We start from the raw sequence: 20,384 nt of genomic DNA on the forward strand, positions 1-20,384 counted from the left end.
TGAGGAGGGAGGAACTGAAGGGGAAAAAGCGATGGAATAACTGTCTAGTGGGAGGGAGGGAGGGAGGAAAGGTGGGAGAGGAGGAGGGAGGGAGGGAGAGATGGAGGAAGAGACGAAGGGAAGTGAGAGCTGGAGGGAGGGAGAGGTGGAGGGAAAGCGTAGAAGAGCGTAACGTGACAGAGGAGAGGAAGGGAGGGTGGGAGAGAGAGGGAGAGAGAGAGGGGAGGGGGGGAGGGAAAGGAGGTAAGGAGGGAAGGAGGTAAGGAAGACATAACGGTTTATGAATGAGGGGAGAGAGCGAGAGAGAGGAAGGGAGGGAGGGGGTGAGGGAGATGACAGAGAGAGAGAGAGAGGAGAGAGAAGAGAGAGAGAGAGGAGAGAGAGAGAGAGAGAGAGAGAGAGAGAGAGAGAGAGAGATGACACAGTTACTAGGGAGAGCGGAGAAAACGAAGGAGGGCGGATGTGATACAGAGAGAGAGAGAGAGAGAGAGAGAGAGAGAGAAGAGAGAGAGAGAGAGAGACGAGAGAGAGAGAGAGAGAGAGAGAGAGAGAGAGAGAGAGAGAGGGGGGGGGGGGGAGGGGGGAGCGAGGACCGAAAGATAACATAAGAGAGGAAGACAGACAGGAAGATAAGAAGGCATGGTAGGAAGGAGGAGGAGAGGAAGAAGTGATAAGGAAGGAGAAAGGGTGGAGGGGGAATGGTGGGCGGACATACTCTTGAAGAAAAAATATCATTATGGAAATGCCTTGCAGAAATTAATTAATGAATGTAGTTGACAGGAAGATGTGGGAGGAGGAGGAGGAGGAGGGGGCAGGAGGAGGAGGAGGAGGAGGACGAGGAGATAGAGAAGAAAGAGGAAGAGAAGGAGAAGGATCGAGGTTTTGTAATATAACGTACAGCTACCACCACTGACATATTATCATTATTACTACCACCACCACCACCACCACCACTACCTTCATCACCATCATTACCATTTCATCATCACTCATTATCATCACTGCATTAACCCCTGACAGCACATTCCTTGGCTGCGTTGGGCGAGCGCTGCCAAGTTCTCTCCCCATCGAAAAGCGGCGGAAGGAGGGAACCGCAAAACATAGTGTTTCTATTTCCATCTTTTTTATGAGAAAAGACGTGACTTGTACGGGTCGCCGTCTGCTATTACGTCTGATTAAATAGGAGAAGGAGAAGGAGGAGGAGGAGGAGGAGAAGAAAAAGGAGGAGGGAAGGTAAATAAGAAGTAAAAAGAAGAAAGAAGAAAAAAAAAAATGGTGGTAGTAGTAGTAGTAGTAGTAGTAGTAGTAGTAGTAGTAATAGTAACAGGAACAGTAATGGAAGAAAAAAAAGATAAAATAAGGAGGCAGAGGAGGCGGAGGAGGTGCAAAAGAAAAGAATAATAACAATAAAAAGACAAACAAGTAGACAGGCTGAGAGAAAGCCAGCCAGACAGATAGACAGACAGGCAGACAGGCAGACAAACAAACAGAGAAGCACCCAGACTAACAGCCAGCCAGCCAGCCAGCCAGCCAAACAGAGCGACAAACAGACAAACACTGCAACAGAAGTACAGATAAAACCCCAACGCACACACAAACGCAACCATTCCGTATATACCTTTCATCTTTGCTGCCACAAAAAAAAAAAAAAAAAAAAAAAATCCCTTCTTCTACTCCTCTTGTTCCTGCTACCACTAATAAACCACCTTCTGCTGCGTCTCCTGCCTCCGCCAAGCCTCTGAGACGCATCGTGTTCCTTGTGGGAGGCCGTGCAGGGACCCCCACTCTCACATCCATACGGCCTCTGCTGCTTCACCTTTATCGGCAGAGAGAGAGAGAGAGAGAGAGAGAGAGAGAGAGAGAGAGAGAGAGAGAGAGAGAGAGAGAGAGGAGGGGAAGGAATTATAAACCGAAATCTGAAATCCAGTTCCAAATAGTAGTGAGATTTTGACGGCAAATTTTCCTACTCCTTCTCTTCCGTCTGCTGTCGTCACTCACTGTCCTTTTCATCACCTAGGTAACCATCAGCAGATCAGGTGTGGTAGTGCTGGTTATTGGAATGGTGGTGGTGGTGGTGGTGATAATGGTGAAGATCATGGTAGTGGTAGTAGTAGTAGTAGTAGTAGTAGTAGTAGTAGTAGTAGTAGTAGTAGTAGTAGTAGCAGCAACAACAACAACAGCACTTGTAGTAGTAGCACAACAACATTGAAAAAATAAATAAAAATAATAATAATAAAGTAATGATATCAATAATAATAGTAATAATGTTTTCTTTTATTATTATTCTTTTATACCCTACGTGTATCCAGAATAAAGAAAACCTGCACTATTTCCTCCCAACACCTTCAAGTCGCGCTGGTTCTCGTGTGTGTGTGTGTGTGTGTGTGTGTGTGTGTGTGTGTGTACGCTCCCATAGAGACACGCACCCAAACCCGCCCGACTGAGGAAATAGAGCGACTCAGTGTGAACACCTCCATTGACTTACATTGTCCTCGCAGCGCCACTGCACTCACGCGGCTACAATCCCTGGGGTGAACATCGCCCAACACTTCCTGCTCTGCTCCATCAACTCTTTTATTAACATCAGTTCTTCGCAATTCCTCATTTCTCATTTTATCCTCTTACGATTTTTCTATTATGTTTAGAATCTTGTTACTAATAATTTTCTCTATGTCTTATATTTGATGGGTTCTTGTGGAAGTTACCGCAGTTTTGAGGACTGTTTTAACGATTGTCTTGATAATTGTGAAGGATTCTGCACCTTCAACCAGAAAAGAAAGGGGAAAAAATCCACGAAAACCTAAATAATCATCTCTGGAGCCTTTGAAAACAGTCCAGCTGAGGGAACAAACCGTCAGTCTCTTTCCTACACATAAATCTCCATCGCTTCCTGCACCACATCACCACACCGTCTCCTATGTATTGGTCGTGTACCATCGTCCGTTGTCTCATTCGTGCAGTACCAAGAAATAAACAATGAGCATGTTCCCTTTCATATAATATTAAGCCACCTTCTACGAGTACTACTTCGCTACTCTCAGTTCTTCCCAGCAGGGCGACGCTAAGAGGATGGAGACAGCTTAGGTGAGAGGACTGGCAGCGCGTGGGAATATTAGTGGCACAAAAACACCTTCATAATTCCCTTATCTTCTGTTGGGAGTCAGCAATGTTTTTTATGTGATGTTGCTCCCTCGTTAATGTTCACTTAAGCTTTCATGAGCGTCATTAAGTCTCCATTCAGTGCTATCACTATTATTATTATTATCATTATCATTATTATTATTATTATTATTATTATTATTATTATTATTATTATTATTATTATTATAAACATCTTTTTTGCTATGTGTTAAGGAGACTAACAAACCGCCACAAGAAGTAACAAGAAACCACCACCACCACAACAACAGCAACCACAACAACAACAACAACAACAACAACAACAATAATAATAATAACAATAATAAGGATGATAATAATAATAATAATGATAATAATAATAATAATAATCATAATAATAATAATAATAATAATAATAATAATAATAATAATAATAATAATAATAATAATAATTAGAGAGATGGGAAGGAAAGAAGAATGAAAGAAGAAGAAGAAGAAGAAAAAGAAGAAGAAGAAGAAGAAGAAGAAGAAGAAGAAGAAGAAGAAAAAGAAGAAGAAGAAGAAGAAGAAGAAGAAGAAGAAGGAAACCACTCAATTGCCGCTTCTTCAATTCGGAGTAGAAGAGAGTAGGTGGTGAACATACACTGCCACGCCTCGACGCCTTCAGGGAATGGCTGAGTGAGTCTCAACATGGTGGGCAAAAGATGAAGAGAACGGAGGGAGGTTCGGGGGAAGGCAACAGAAAAACATTATTATTTAGCGGTGTAAAAGCAAACGATTTGAATGTCGGGGATGGAAAAGAATACGCGATCATTCATTAGAGGTGTATTTCAAAACTGGTTTCTTGTGATGTAATTTAATTTTGCTTTTTGATAGTAAGTGTGAGAGGAAGGCTGTGTTACATAGTGGCGCATTTCCTGTCCACTCTTTGCCAGTGTGATTCAGTCTCGTTTCATAATAAAATAGTGAACACTCATCGCTGAAATAAATTAGGATATGTGAGGTTCGTGGCTTCTAAGGGACTTTATATATCTATGTATTTATTTCATAGTTAATCTGCCCTTTGTTGTTCTCACGTACCACTGTAACGATTTTGTAGTCTGGAAAACAAGTGGATTCAAAAGGCTTTCCACCGGCATCAGGTCTTTACGCCACATTACACGAGCTACAGTATTAAGGAGAGAGAAAAAAAACAAGCTACAATATTATGGGAGACAAAGGTATAATCGACCCATACTGTTGTTTACTGATGGTATAAATGCTTGGAACAGTAATGAGTTCTGCGTATAAATGCTTGGAACAGTAATGAGTTCTGCGTATCGTGAGGGTAGATAAGTGTAGTAGGAGAGTCTCCAGGGCAAGTAAATGATTTGTTGACTACTGACACAAAGTAAATCATCATTGAAAAAAAAAAGAAAAAAAAGAAAACGCTCATAATAACCTAACTTATTATAAGATGATGGTCAAGTCTTGCCTTTATAACAACACTGTGATGTATACTACTGCCCTTCCTCTTCCTCCTCCTCCTCTTCCTAACTACGCAGGTTTTAACTGAAAAAAATATCATTCACAAATATTAAGAATTTCAAACTAAAATTTTTATCTGGCATTACTTTAATTCAGTCTTATTCTCTCTCCTCCCGTTCCAAAGCGTGAAATAACTTTTCTTGTACACTTTTTTTTTTTTTTTCACATTGCAAGGAAAGCGCAAGACAAAGCATGGCAACAGGTATTGGTCGTTATGGTACCTGGGATAGATGAGCATCCTTAACCTTCACCTTCCCGCGCCCATGACCTTGAATCACATCCATCAGGCCTTGCTGTATATCGATCCCTTCCCCGCCACAGTCCGCCCCGCCGCCACGCTCCACGCTAGTCCCCCTGACAACGCTTACGTTTTCTCTGATACCGACAGAAAATGGTCACAAAATATGGAATTAAGCTTGGAAAAACGTATTATTACAAGATGGGATAGATATTAAGGAAAAGAAGAGTGAAAATATAGTCATGACGTTCATTACTTATGTGGTATTTCTTAGTAAGTTGCTAAACACGTTATATAATTTTAATTTTATATCACTTTAGTATATAAAATTACGAAACCAGCAATATAATGAGTTTATGAATATTAGTATTTCTTTCAACACACACACACACACACACACACACACACACACACACTGATCATCCTAGGTAATAGTTCACTTCTCTTCGCAATACAAACATTGTCTCTACGAATTTCTTACCAGTCTCATTTAGTTTGACAGTTTCACCACATTTTTAACTTATCCCTATTACATATTCTTCCCTACATGATTTTGCACGCTTAACAGTAATAGTAGTAGTAGTAGTAGTAGTAGTAGTAGTAGTAGTAGTCGCAGTAACAGTAGTTGTGGTGTAGTCGTTTTACCGCTCACAGCTCCCTAAGTATGAGGTACACAGACTTTCATGTTACCAGAACGAAAGAGAAAGACAAGAGAAAACAGCTTCTTGAGACGGCAATTAAAAAGACGAAACCGCGATGTTTACATGGCGCCAACGTACACGAGCGGCAGTTCATGTAAACACTGGTTAGAGAGAGAGAGAGAGAGAGAGAGAGAGAGAGAGAGAGAGAGAGAGAGAGAGAGAGAGAGAGAGAGAATTATATTGCATTGTTTATGAAAATACAACCAAAAACAAAATATGAATGAAAGAAAAGAAGAAGGAAGAAGAATAAGAACAAAAACAATAGAGAGAGAGAGAGAGAGAGAGAGAGAGAGAGAGAGAGAGAGAGAGAGAGAGAGAGAGAGAGAGAGAGAGAGAGAGAGAGAGAGAGAGAGTACCTAAGACCATACTCTGTGCCATGCCTGCTTGCAATACGGGCGCCCAGAGACTCAGCAGACCACTAATGCCTCTATCAGACAGCGCGGCAAAAGTAATTATTTCCGTAACAAGTGTCGAGGTGGAAGGGAAGGGTTTTGGCAAATGACACGCGATGGTTAGATAGTTGAGTGGCGCGTTGGGAAGGGTTAAGTGGAGACTGTTGAAAGAGAGAGAGAGAGAGAGAGAGAGAGAGAGAGAGAGAGAGAGAGAGAGAGAGAGTTGCATACATACGTAGCAAATTTTAGTAGATTTGTATTACAGAACTGAAACTATAGATAGCTAGGTAACTATATAAGTGATAAGAAGTAAATGGAAACTAGGTAAACGGAGGTAATTAAATTTTTGAAGTAATTTTATTAGAAACGTAGAACTATAAATCACTATACATAAGGTAACCAGAACTAAGTGAAGAACATAATAAAATAAGAAAATAAGGGATGCTGCAAGAAGCCGTCATGCAGGCGTACACATGACAATCATCGCAGGAAACGTACCTACCTGTTTCCACCTATCACCTTCATCCATAAATTTGTCTAATCTTCTATTAAAGCTCCCGAATAATTCATCACTAATAATAACCTGACTGCTGGGAAAAAAAAAGAGAGATTAAAGTACTTTTAATGAAATGATATTAATAAGAATTATCAGTAACAATAGATAAAGAACTACATAGAGGTAAATGAAAAATAGACATAAGGTTGAGTAATAGGTAATTGTTCGTAATTATTCCTGAAGAGTAATTACATGAATCGACAAAAGATAATTGTTGGTGAAAATTATTTAACTGCTTCTCTTTGTAATTAATCATTTTTGAAAAATTTCTAATACATGTCTGTCACTCTCCGCGCGCTCTCGCGCGCGCGCGCGCGTGTGTGTGTGTGTGTGTGTGTGTGTGTGTGTGTGTGTGTGTGTGTGTGTGTGTTTGTCTCTCTACAATATGTGTTTACATGTCTGCTTTTGGTTTGCCAATAATATGTCTGTTTGTCTTTAATATGTCTTTCTGTTTGTGTGTCTGCCTGTCTCTCTCTATGTGCAATATATAATTGCTTGTATGTCTGCCCTTTGGTTTTCAGTAATATGTCTGTTAGTCTGTATCTTTCTGTCTGTCTATCTATTTGTATGTCTATCCATCTGTCTATCCCTGTCTGTCTTTCTGTTTGTCTGGTCATAATGTCCTTCCACCCATGCCTTACCCATCTCTCTCTCTCTCTCTCTCTCTTTGACACTCACATCTAACAATGTAATACCCGTCCCTGATAGCCCACCCTCTGCTTGGCCTGCTTGTACCTTCGCCGCCCCCTCCCACACCTCCCCTTGGCGCCCACTCTCCCCGGTGTCAGGGTTAATGGCGCCAATAACATCCACTTGCGAGCGCCACACTTCGGGGCCGCTCGGGTTCGCTCTTAAAGGTGTTAATGAAATAATGGAACTGCATTGCGTTCTTGTTTCAATCGTCTTGTGCAGATGATTGGAGAGAAAGGGAGAGGAGGAGGAGGAGGAGGAGGAGGAGGAGGAGTATGCCTTTCTCTACCACACCCTATTTGGCTGCCTTCTCCTCTTCCTCCTTCTCCTCCTCTTCTTCCTCCTTTGCTAACGTCCCCATCTTCCTCCGCCTTGCACGAGTGACAGAAAACGATGCCAGTGGGTAAGTAATTAAGGAAAACAGCGCAGGTTGCCGAAGGTATATAAATGAAGGGGAGGCTCTGGTGTGTCAGTCTGGGTACGACGCTGTGTGTGTGTGTGTTCGTGTGTGACGAAGCAGCGTGCACGGGTGGATATGAAGGGCCCCTGGGTGCGTGAAGCTTATCATTGCTATCAGTACTTTCATTGCCATGTTTGATAGCCACGTGTAGAATAATCATGTTGGATTCTAAATTATATCCATCATATTCTGGCTGACGAAACTATTTCCTTAGAAGCATTGTATTATTATTTTTTTTACTGTACCTTGCGTAACGTCGGTAAATCAGACAGTCCAGTTTGGTCTTAAAGGTCTGCTGCTGCTTAAAATCCACTCTCATTCAATTGTTATACACTTGATTCTCGTCACTGATGATTTTCTTAACCTAAACTAATCTAACCTAACCTCACATAAGATAACCTAACCTAACCTCACCTCACCTCACTTCAGATAACCTAACCTAACCTCACCTAAAAGATAACTAATTGCCACGTACTACCTCCTAACTCATTCTCCCACAAAAGTAATAGTAATAAATGAAGCAGTAATTACGTATAAAACAATGACGGAATATACAACATTACGCACCAAAAAAGAAAAAAAATACATAGTTTCGTATGCCAAAAGTAAGATAAGCGTAATTTCTCTCATTATTTTAAAAGCATCTCACTACCACTTACAAAAAGAGTGTGTTCATACAGGTGTGGCTAGCGGTGTGGCTGGCGGTGGTCTGCGCCTCGCCTATGGAGATGGAATACCCGGATACAGACACTCCTCGGTCCGTCTACAGGAACTCGGTAAGATCTATCAAGGGACGGACAAAAGAGGAAACAGGGACAAGAGGGTAAGAAGTGCAAAAGGTATGGAGAAAGAATGGAGGAAGGGAGAAAAAGACAGGGGAATAATGGAAGAGGGAGAGGGAAAGAACGGAAAAAATACGAAAGGTACGGAAAAATGATGCAGGAAAGGAGAAAAGGACAGGGAAATAAAGAAAAAGCGAGAAAGGAATAGGAAAAGAATGGTAGGAAGGGAGCATTGCGAGGAACAGTGGGTAGGAGGAATGGACAGGAAAGGGTGAAGTAAAGAATTGAAGAAAGGGTACAAGTGGAGATTTGAGGGACATACAGAGAAGAATAGAGGAAGGAGGGTGTGGGAAAAGGTAAGATGGTGGAAAGGAAGATAAAAGTTAAAGGAAGCATAAAAAATTAAAGTATTTGTATTGAATAATTCTAACTGTCATTCCTCCACTTCGTCTATTTTTTTTTTTATTTCTATCTGCTGTTTCTGCTGCCTTATTCGTTTCCTTTCCTTTTCTTTTTCTTCTTTTTATCTCTTTCGTATCTCCTTTCTTCTTTTTTTGCTTATTTCTTAATTTTATTTTTCTCCATTTGTCTTTGTTTTTCTTTTTCTTCGTATCTCCTTCATATCTCATTAATCATCCTTCTCCTCTTCAATTCTTCTTTTAATTCTTCTCCCCCCCTCCACCACCACCACCATCACCTGCTGCTCCTCCTCCACTTCCTCCTCCACAGGGTCCTCGAGGCTATCAGTTCGAGTACAAGGTGGTGGATTCTCACGCCTCATGGGTGCACAGCAGAGACGAGAAGAGCGACGGTGTGTCCACCCGAGGCTCCTACGCCGTGAAACTGCCTGACGGGCGCATCCAGAGAGTCACCTACACCGCTGATGACGACGGCTACCACCCTGTCATCACCTACGTGTCTGCTGAAGGAGGAGGCGACGAAGGCGGAGGAGTAAAGGGATATGACTGGAAGGGCAAAAGTGGTGTGGATTTGAATCATATGCTTGGAGTCTTTGCCAAGATGAAGGATTCTTTAAGGATTGGCTACTCTCCTCCGAAAGGATTACAGGAGGAGATGGTTACGACTCCTTACTACCCTCACGACCTCTGGGACAATCTACCGCATCACCGTCATCATTACGACCCACTAAGACTCTATGATGACTACGACGACCTCCCTGTTTACGAACCCCATCACCCTTACGACTTCTACTACTACGACCCGCCGCCACCGATGCCATATGACGACCACCGCCACCCCTACAAGTACAAGACCCCCATCTACCTTCCACATGACTCAAGCGAGCAACTTGTAAACAGAAACACGAAACAGGAGGTGGATTACAAAGTGGAGTCATCAGAAGAACACGACACTACACACCAGAATATGAAAAACTACAAACCAAAATCGCCTTCTCAGGTAAAAATGGAGGGTAAGAAGTACTTAGGTGACAAGACGAAGAGACCCATGATCAAATACGAAGAGGAATCCAATGAGACTGATAAATCTTACGAGATGGAAGCAAGCGATGAACCTAGCGGGGAGAATGAACAGAAAACGGATAAATTGGATATGTACGAGTCGAGTGAAGAGTCCAACGAACACATGACGGAGAGAATGGATGACGAATACGAGTCGAAGGAAAAGATGAGTGATGAAATATACTCAGGTGAATCGAAGGAGAAGAAAATGGACATGAGTGAAGAGAAAAAGAATGGGTACAAGGTAATTCACAGCAAGAGCGCTCAGCATAAGGACATGAACGAGTACATAAAGAAGATAAAAAGAGTAATGGCAACGTTCAATACAGACAGAAGCTCGTACACGCCTCCATCACTGTACCGCCAAGACACGAATAGAATGGTCACCCCGCAAAAATACATCCCGTCAAAGAAAACTAGCGAGGAATCTGACGAGGAAGAAAGCGAGGAATTCAAAGCCAAACCCAAACAAATGAGTGTTAAAATGACTCCTCCTGATAAACCTTTCCATATACCGAACCATTACCATCCTGCCTCACATCCTTCTCCACGTCCTTTACGTAAGCACTCTCTCCACAAAAAAACACACACAAAACCACTAGATTCTACTTTCCACACCTCGGCACCAATGTTACACGCCCCTCCACCTCGTTCACACCCTCCTCCACCTCCTCCTTTACGCAAACATTCCCTCAACAAGAAGCCACATACAAAACATGAATCAGCACCACCACCACAACCACCTCCACCTTCTCATACATCCCGAAGACCCATCATCCGCCTCATGCCTCCTGTCCACCACCCTCACCATCCTCCCCCACCAGCCTATTCATAGCCTCACCACTTTCCCTCACTATTTCCACGCACTGCTGCAACGAACAGATAATATAAGTATAGCTGATAAGTAACGCCACAGCTGCCTCCATGGCTATTTATGTGCTTCAGTAGTAATGACACAACTGTAATGGAAACTGTTGTAACTTATTTTTTGTACTGTTTATATATTTTGAAAGGTTACCATGGCTTAGGGATCTGGAACCATTTATTTTTTTTCTTTTGAGTAATGTCTTGAATTTATTGTGCCTCTTGACTATCTTTTCAAAACGGTACAACGGCTAGAAATGACTAAATCTATTCTTTTAATTCTTTTTTTTTTTTTTTTTTTCTTGTCGATGCTTTTAAAAGATTTCATTGCTTATATCGCTGTGAAATTGTTGTAAAAGGGTTGAACGTCTCTCTCTCTCTCTCTCTCTCTCTCTCTCTCTCTCTCTCTCTCTCTCTCTCTCTCTCTCTCTCTCTCTCTCTCTCTTAACGTGAGGAAAAGGTACAAATCAAAATTAATAAAAAAAAAATAAAAAAAAAAGGTACAGATAAAAATTTATGAAAAAAAAAAATTGTACAAAATCTTCATACAATTTAATTCCTGTGTTTACTGTACATTTATAATCCCTAAAAATACATTTCCCTACCGCTGTTCCCGATCCCTGCTGTGGACGCTGAATGTATCGTGACCAATGACAAACACATCAATACACCACGTGCTTCTTTCAATGTACGGAAAGCTGACAACATGGTGTGCTAGATCCCAAAGCATCACAACCCAAACCCATTAAAATTAAGAGTTACAACTGCTTTACTTTCCCACGTACACCCTTAATGATGATGGTGGTGATGAGGAGGAGGAGGAGGAGGATGAGAATGGGGAAGGAGGAGGAGGAAAAGGAGGAGGAGGAGGGAAAGGTAGGTAATTGTGTTGCAGTAACGCCATTATGCTTACGAAGGTTTGTCAGTGTCTGATTACCTTAACGAGCCATTTACCTGCACCGCCATTACCTCTCATTGTAGGTCATTATTGGGAGTGATTGCGCACCTCTCTCTCTCCCTCTCTCTTTCTCTCTCTCTCTCTCTCTCACACACACACACACACACACAAATAAAATGAGTAGGAAAATGAGATAAAATAAGAATAAAATGAAGAAATAAAGCTGATATATAAGAAAATATAAAAAAAAAATCAAAAGAAAAATACATGAGATGTTACGATAAAAAAAACAAATAAATAAATAAAATAAATAACTAGATAAAAAAAATGAGGAATTATAGGAAAAGTTGGCATCCCCAAAGAAATGACGTCATGACCTAAAATGGCGGAAATGGGAGGTTATTACGGAGAAAATGCCAAGCAGCTCCCCGCTCCCCCTCACTCCTCCCCTTCCCCTGCCCCTGTGACGAAAGCACAAAGCGGAGAGGGATAGAAAAGGTCAGAGAGAGAGAGAGAGAGAGAGAGAGAGAGAGAGAGAGAGAGAGAGATGTCACTTTCTGGAATAATAGTCTTATAGCGGAGGTCACTCACTTGTACAGGTTGCCAAGTCTCGCCTGCTGCACCTGTCTGGTCTCCTCAGTCTAGTTGCTGATGCTTATTAGCGTCAGAATTTTGCTTTTCTCTTGATTTTTAACTTTTATGGGCAGAGGAGTGGCTTATATATGACATGAAAGCTTATTATGCATGAAGTATTAGCAGTATAACAAAGGATTATTTATAAGTGACTTGTGCTTTCCTTTGTAAGGGTGGCTCTGGCTAAGGGCAAACTGAAGATACCAATCCCCAAAGAGTGCAGTCAAAAGAATAAAGCATTATACAAAAATTATGAGGAGTATTTTGAAACTTCCCTTCTGAAATAATTCGAGTCAAAGGAATAACTCACACACCATGATCTAGAAGGCATCTTGTTACTGGTCAGGGTGAGAGTAGGAATAACAGGTTCAGGCTCAATTAGGGTACGAGTAGATTTGAAAAGGCGATGAGAAGAAACTGTTTATCAAATAGAGTAGTAGTACATGGTTGGTAAGACTCGGTAATCAGATTGTTAATGCCGAGTCAATAGAACAATTTAAAAGAAGAATACATCAGTTTATGAATAGGGATGATAGATGGAAACTGGTAAGCATGTTTCATACAGAGACTGTGACGTGTATGCCTGATGGCTTCCTCTTGATTCCCTTATTTTCTTATCTATTTGTATTGCCCATACTTAAAGAATAAGTTTTTGTGCTACAAGGATTACGCGATATAAGAAAAATAGCTTCATTATGCTCTAGTAAATACATATTATATTTACATTGTCATATCTTTGATCTTGAATTTTTCTATAATCACTGTCACATTCTCTTGGCAGATAAGCGATGAAAATCCAAGTCACTCCACTGTCTATGAAAGTTAAGGAAATTTTTTAATAAAGGCGCTAATTGAAATCTATAACCCCACTTTAGAAAGGTGAAGGATTTACCTGTGCAGCAAACCAACCTACACACACACACACACACACACACACACACACACACACACACACACACACACACACACACACACACACACACACACACACACACACACACACACACACATTAAAATGGTTCATAAGTTGCTTGTGTAGTGAATAAAAACTTAAGGTATGAAAAATGAATTAATCACTTGAGAATATTCAACACAAGATAGCACATTACATAGCCGTGACTGTGCTGAGAAAACAGTGGTGAAGGTATTATTATTATTATTATTATTATTATTATTACTATTATTATCATTATTATTATTATTGTAACTATTATTATTATTATTATTATTATTATTATTATTATTATTATTATTATTATTATTACTATTATTACTATTATTATCATCAACGTCACCATCATCCTCACCACTATAATTATCATCATAGTGGTTTTAGTCTTTCATTATTGCATTTTTCTCTCCTGTAGTCGGAAATTATAATTACTTTATATTCAGAACAACAACAACAATAACAACAAGAACAACGAACGACAACGATAATGATAATGATAATAATGAGAGAGAGAGAGAGAGAGAGAGAGAGAGAGAGAGAGAGAGAGAGAGAGAGAGAGAGAGAGAGAGAGAGAGAACATTACTGTCTTCACTAACATTTCTATCACCGCCATCACCATCACCACCGCTCCGTGGCTCACCAGATGCAGAACAAATTTCACTTGACACTTTCTTTATGCACCACCAAGCCTTCTGGTATTTGCCGGTAAACAATCTAATGTAATCACAATCGCTATCACTATTACCATTACCAACACCACGCATCTCCATCATGGTGATAAGAGGTAAGCAGGGATGCAGTAATCAGAGGGCAGAGTGGTGGTGAAAGGAAAGGACAGGTGACAAACCATGGACAGACAACAGGAAGGGCCAGAAGACTTGCCTGGGGGCTGCTTTTCAGTCTGTTAAATTCCTCCTTGTTGTATCTGTTTTATACATTCCTCTGTCACCTCTTCTTCCTCGTCGTCGCTTTATTCTTGTTCTTTTTTCCCATGGCGTTTACTGCGAAGGTTCACACGTCCATCCACCGCCACGTTACTATTGTTGTACTCTTAGCATTAGGTGTGGCACGTGTTGATATGACGTGAATTCTCTTCATGATTCTGCAGACTCTTAAAAAGAAAGTTGTATCTAACTCATAGAGTTTATGTATAATATCTTTAACTTTTATTGGGTAGAATAAGCAATATATCAATAAAATACGTGTGTTACTAACCTTAGCATTCTTACCATGGTATATAGCACAGTAATGCTTTCATTCGCCACACGTGAACATGGTAACGCTGTCAATGGCCGCTGATGTCACCCTGGGACTGGCTGATGCCATAAACATTACAACAAATATGTATGTCACCCTGGGACTGGCTTTAAAACATACAACAAATCGATCTTGTTTACCTATCAGATGTCTCATTTGTGTGATGTGGGGTTGTACAGATACAAACATTACACTATATCACAATTATGTACCATACTGGTTTTGATAGGAACACAAACTCAATTTGCTAGACGTTTTAGTAGAAGATGGAGGTATGTAAACCAACCAGCGAATGAGAACATCACCCCGTAACAGTATTGCCATGTTCGTCCGTCCATTAGATGACAAAACAACTGCTTGAGAGTCCTTGGCAGTTCGGCAGCTGGAATAACCTGCAGTTACTACAACCGAAAACACAGGCTTATAGTCAAGTGAAAGAAAAGTTAAAATAAAGTTACATTACTACTGTTCATCATCTATCAAAAGTTAAAAAGTTAGATGAAAATTTGCAATGAGCTACATGGATGAAAAGAAAAAAAAAAAAAACTTAGGAACGTTGTTACTGCTGTTACTGTCACCTGGACGTCTGTGTTGCCAGTAGATGCGTTGGTGCTGTTAAAAGGCATCTGCTGTGCTAACCTACTCATGCCTTTAGTAATGGACCTCCTGCTGTCTTAGACTTACTCAACTGCTGCTGAGACCCTGCTAATGCTGCTGCTCCTAAGCCCTTGTTGTTCACACCAGCAACTTCTTATTGCAGATGTGATCCTACTCCTGCTGTTGCTGCTGCTGCTGCTGCTGCTTGAACTGTGTTGTCTATTTACAGTATACGTTAAAGCAGACGGCAGGCGTCTCGTGTCGTGCTGGACTGTTACAGTATTTTACTTGCAAAACGGAAGAAAAAAAAAAAACGAAGGAAACATTAAATGATAATAACAAGTTGTAGCAGTAGTAATAGTAATGAAATAGTAATAATGATGATGATGATAAGGATGATGATAATAATAATAATAACAATAATGATAATAATAATAATAATAATAATAATAATAATAATAATAATAATAATAATAATAATAATAATAATAATAATAATAACAATAATAATAATCGTAATAGTAATAATAATAATAATAATAATAATAATAATAATAATAATAATAATAATAATAATAAGAAGAAGAAGAAGAAGAAGAAGAAGAAAGAACAATGAAGAAAAGAAAAAGAAGAAAAGAAAAAGAATAAAAGAGGAAGACGAAAGAGGAAAAAAGAAGACTATGAGGGAAAAAAGAAAAAGAAAAAAAAAATAGACGAATAAATAAACAAAACACGATAACAAGAGAACACTAAAACACCACAGGAACGTCTCGATGCACTGCGCGGTGGATGACGTAGATTTGAACAAAGTGGATGGAAGAAAGAATAGACTGAGTTTCCTTTCTTTTCTTTATTGCAACCTTCAACACGCCACCACTTCTAACAGACAACGAAGATTTGAGATAAAGGGTGAGGATTATTATTACAGGACTGAAGACGTGTGTGTGTGTGTGTGTGTGTGTGTGTGTGTGTGTGTGTGTGTGTGTGTGTGTGTGTGTGTGTGTGTGTGTGTGTGTGTGTGTGTATGTTGGATTCGTGTTCGCCAGTTATAACTTTCACTTCATACACTCGGATCTCTAGACAAAGCCTTCTGTACACTGCACGTCCCAACAACCTCTTGCTCAAGGACACTACATTAACTTCTTACCAATCATTGGACACCTTTCCGACCTGAAGAGGGAGAAAACCTCAGCTCACCATGTGATAGGCAAGGACGTTATCATTGAGCTAACTTAGTGTGTGTGTGTGTGTGTGTGTGTGTGTGTGTGTGTGTGTAGCTTAATACATAGAGTCACCGGGCGGGTATTCGACTTTCACGTCAAGGTATGAACAGCACAGGTAAGAGAACTCTAGGCCGTCAAGTGGTCAGCAGGTAAACCCGCGGCTATTCATCTGGCAAGCAGGTAAATCCAGGCTTACTCTCGCGGTCTGACTCATTATATTACTGTTGATCTTGGGATGTGGTGCACTTTGCTCTTTTTGAAGCAATGGACTTTACTCTTCTTGGAAATCAGCTCCTTTGAATATACTTTACTGTTTTGGGAAATTCTCTCTCTCCTTTTTTTTTTTTTTTATACACTTTAAAGTCTTTTGAGAAGTTCACTTTTTCCAGGGTTTTGGGGGTGGAGATTAACAAATAAATGCATAATACACATTACTTTTTGTAATCCCTTCTTTTTAATACACTGCTCTTTTGAATATATATATATATATATATATATATATATATATATATATATATATATATATATATATATATATATATATATATATATATATATATATATATATATATATATATATATATATATATTTGAATATATATATATATATATATATATATATATATATATATATATATATATATATATATATATATATATATATATATATATATATATATATATATATATATATATATATATATATATATATATATATATATATATATATATATATATATATATATATATATATATATATATATATATATATATATATATATATATATATATATATATATATATATATATACATCAAAAATATATATGTTCAAAAGAACAGTGTATTAAATATATATATATATATATATATATATATATATATATATATATATATATATATATATATATATATATATATATATATATATATATATATATATATATATATGAATTGGGAGATGCGAATTGATAACTGCTTTTTATGTTCTTAATGAATTTCCTTTGTAGCCTTTGATTATCCCAATCTTACAAAAATAAATGAATAAGACGCTTACAGGATATCGGTCTCTGCTAGCTTGCCACAAATGGGCTGATTGTCAATTTAAGTTCTTTGCTATATTATGGTCTTCTGACGAGGATGAGGTCTGTGTCTGGTCTCAGGGACTTTAATGGACGCTCGGTAATCAAAATCCAGGCCGTAATAATTAAAGAACTAATAGAACCTGGTGCATCTGTGCTTCGTCTTCAGAATCCGATCGAATTATTCAAATATAGATGTTGGCAACGATTGAAATACTGGTGAGTTTAATTGCTCAAAAATCACGAGTTGCAAAATTCCAATGATTTTTTTTTTTTTTTTGTCAGACTTTATTTTATAACAAGTGAAGTGGCTTCATCTGTAGAGAGAGAGAAAAAAAAAAAAAAAACAGGTGAAGTAAATCATTCCAGCAGGGAGTGCAGCAGGGCGACGACACCTGGCTGAAAGGCGAGTCCCTGATCTTCGTCGATACAGTGCTGTGCTCAAAACGTCGCATCGCAAAAGGAACATTGTACTTATATCAATTCCTCGTCTTGATTTTTTTTTTGTTTTTAAGTGACAGAAGGGTTTTCTAACATTTTGATACACGTTAGCTTCAATGTTATGCCCTCCTCGTTCTTTTTAGATTACAACAGCGAAACTTTCCTGTCCTTTTGTCTCGTCTCAGAGGACTTGCAACTTCTTTACTGACCATTTGTAGTTCTCAAGTCGGTCACAATGTCTAATTCGCTTCTATTTTCTTTCACCTGGACCACCGCACTGAGTGAATAGCCACGACCACGAGGGACAAAACAGACAAACAAACAATAATAATAATAATAATGACAATAGTGTACGAAGGAACTGCTCGTCGGTATTCAAAAAACAGTTTAAGGAGAAGGAAAGTTTTCACGAACGAACGAACGAACGAACACAGATCGTCACTCCCAGCAACCCTCCAGGACTAGTCTTGTTATCAATCGTTATAAATATTCTCTACCGACTCTATATCCTAACAAATCATATATATATATATATATATATATATATATATATATATATATATATATATATATATATATATATATATATATATATATATATATATATACGTACACATGTATACCCACGGACGCACGCATACACAGATGTACACATACATAATCCAAATACAGATAAAGCTATGTGCACGCTTAGAAACATGTCTTTATTTTGTTTTCAACCTTTTTAATCGAGTATTTTTAGGGACCTTTTCTTTACAACGAGTCATAACATACTTACACGTCGTATGTACACCTCAGCGGCAGCGACACGATACTGAAGAGACCAGCGTGTGCAGCCAACCTTTTGTAAGTCAAGAGTGTATGGCCCGCAGTTTGGAACGCTTCGGGCTCCCATTGGGACTGTTTTCAAACGCAGCAGAGATCATCAGATGGGGTCTCATGAGTGTTATTTTCTTCTGTTGTTAAACTATCAATAGAATCATGAAAACAACACTGAAAATCCAAATAATTTTCACTGGAGCCTGATTAAATTAGTCGAGATGAGACGCTGAATTAGAGAATGCGATCCTGTGAACCATCACTCGTTGCTGCAGGAAAGAGGCGGAAGTGGCGGTGGTGGGTGACGGTGGTGGTGCTGGTAGTGTAACGAACTGAAAATCGTCACGCCACAGAACCCATATAAAACTGATATAACCAGATTATTAAAGACATTTTTCCTTCTATTTTGAACCAGCAAAGAAAGGTCATCCCTGAAACAATGTACATGAAGTGCTACTGTTAACTGCACTACGACCTCCCTCACAAGACGGGACTTTTAGTAATTTGAATATCATCTCCATTCATCTTCAACCGCTGCATCGCTACATAGAGGGAAATTATTACAGTGCTTGTATTTAATCAGTAATTCTTGAGAGAGTACAGACAAAGGACAAAAACAGACCAGTATTATGGCATGTATAACTGTTGTGGCGGAAGTTCCTTCTTTCCAACGGGACTTAGATACTCGTACATCACATTATAATTCTCCAACTTCCGCTATGCCATATCATGTTACACCACTTGTTTCCCTTTGTGTTTTGGATTATTATACTCTCAAAAGTGGCCAGTTAAGTACACACACTCATTTCCTTCCACACAGAGCGTTAGTTCAAACTGATGAGCGCATAACATTTAATTACGGTGACGTTTTTGTGAGAATGACCACCCCGTGACGTCTTCCAGTACGCTGCAGCGGTGGGCACCGAGAAGCCACCGCCGCCGCCGCCACCGCTACCTCTCCTCCCGACATAAAGAAACAATAACAACAAAACATAACAAAGCTGCGGAAGTCACTCAGTCCACATGTGTAGAGTGTGATACAAGAAAAAAGTAATAACGGTAATGATACTAATATATATATATATATATATATATATATATATATATATATATATATATATATATATATATATATATATATATATATATATATATATATATATATATATAATTTTTTTTTTACACATGAGAACCTCAGTGTTTCTTATAACTGTTCTCTCTCTCTCTCTCTCTCTCTCTCTCTCTCTCTCTCTCTCTCTCTCTCTCTCTCTCTCTCTCTCTCTCTCTCGTAAAAGCATGCTATGCGAGACGATGCAAAATGACAACGAATATAAAAATAATTATGATAGGTGCGAAGTTGAAAACATACGTCATAAAAAATAACAAAACAAAAATTTATGTAAAAAATTAATTTCCATTTGCAAATTCCGCATGAATAGACGGGAAAAGAGGAATAATAAATAAATAAGGAAAAGAAGAATGAAATTGCGCATTATACTGGTACTACTACGAAAAATTATGAAAATAATATAGTCATTTAGAAAAGGACAAGAGATAATGAAAATATATAAAAAAATATATATAAACACACACACAAAACACACACACACACAAAAAAAAAGAAGAAAAACTAAAACAATACCTGTCAGAAGTAAAGAAAATAAATATGAAAA

General features: G+C 38.9%; 1 protein-coding gene across 1 annotated transcript; it reads left to right on the forward strand.

Annotated features, from left to right (window-relative positions):
• Positions 1-7,692: 7,692 nt before the first annotated feature.
• Positions 7,693-11,569, forward strand: LOC135089233 (uncharacterized). The gene is made up of 3 exons (XM_063984624.1): positions 7,693-7,774; positions 8,365-8,460; positions 9,196-11,569. Exons 1-3 carry the CDS (start codon positions 7,760-7,762, stop codon positions 10,780-10,782), a joined length of 1,698 nt encoding a protein of 565 aa, XP_063840694.1. The 5' UTR covers positions 7,693-7,759; the 3' UTR covers positions 10,783-11,569.
• Positions 11,570-20,384: the final 8,815 nt, after the last annotated feature.

This window comes from Scylla paramamosain, chromosome 32 (genome assembly GCF_035594125.1).
Source record: "Scylla paramamosain isolate STU-SP2022 chromosome 32, ASM3559412v1, whole genome shotgun sequence".
In the NCBI taxonomy this organism is placed as follows: Eukaryota; Metazoa; Arthropoda; class Malacostraca; order Decapoda; family Portunidae; genus Scylla; species Scylla paramamosain.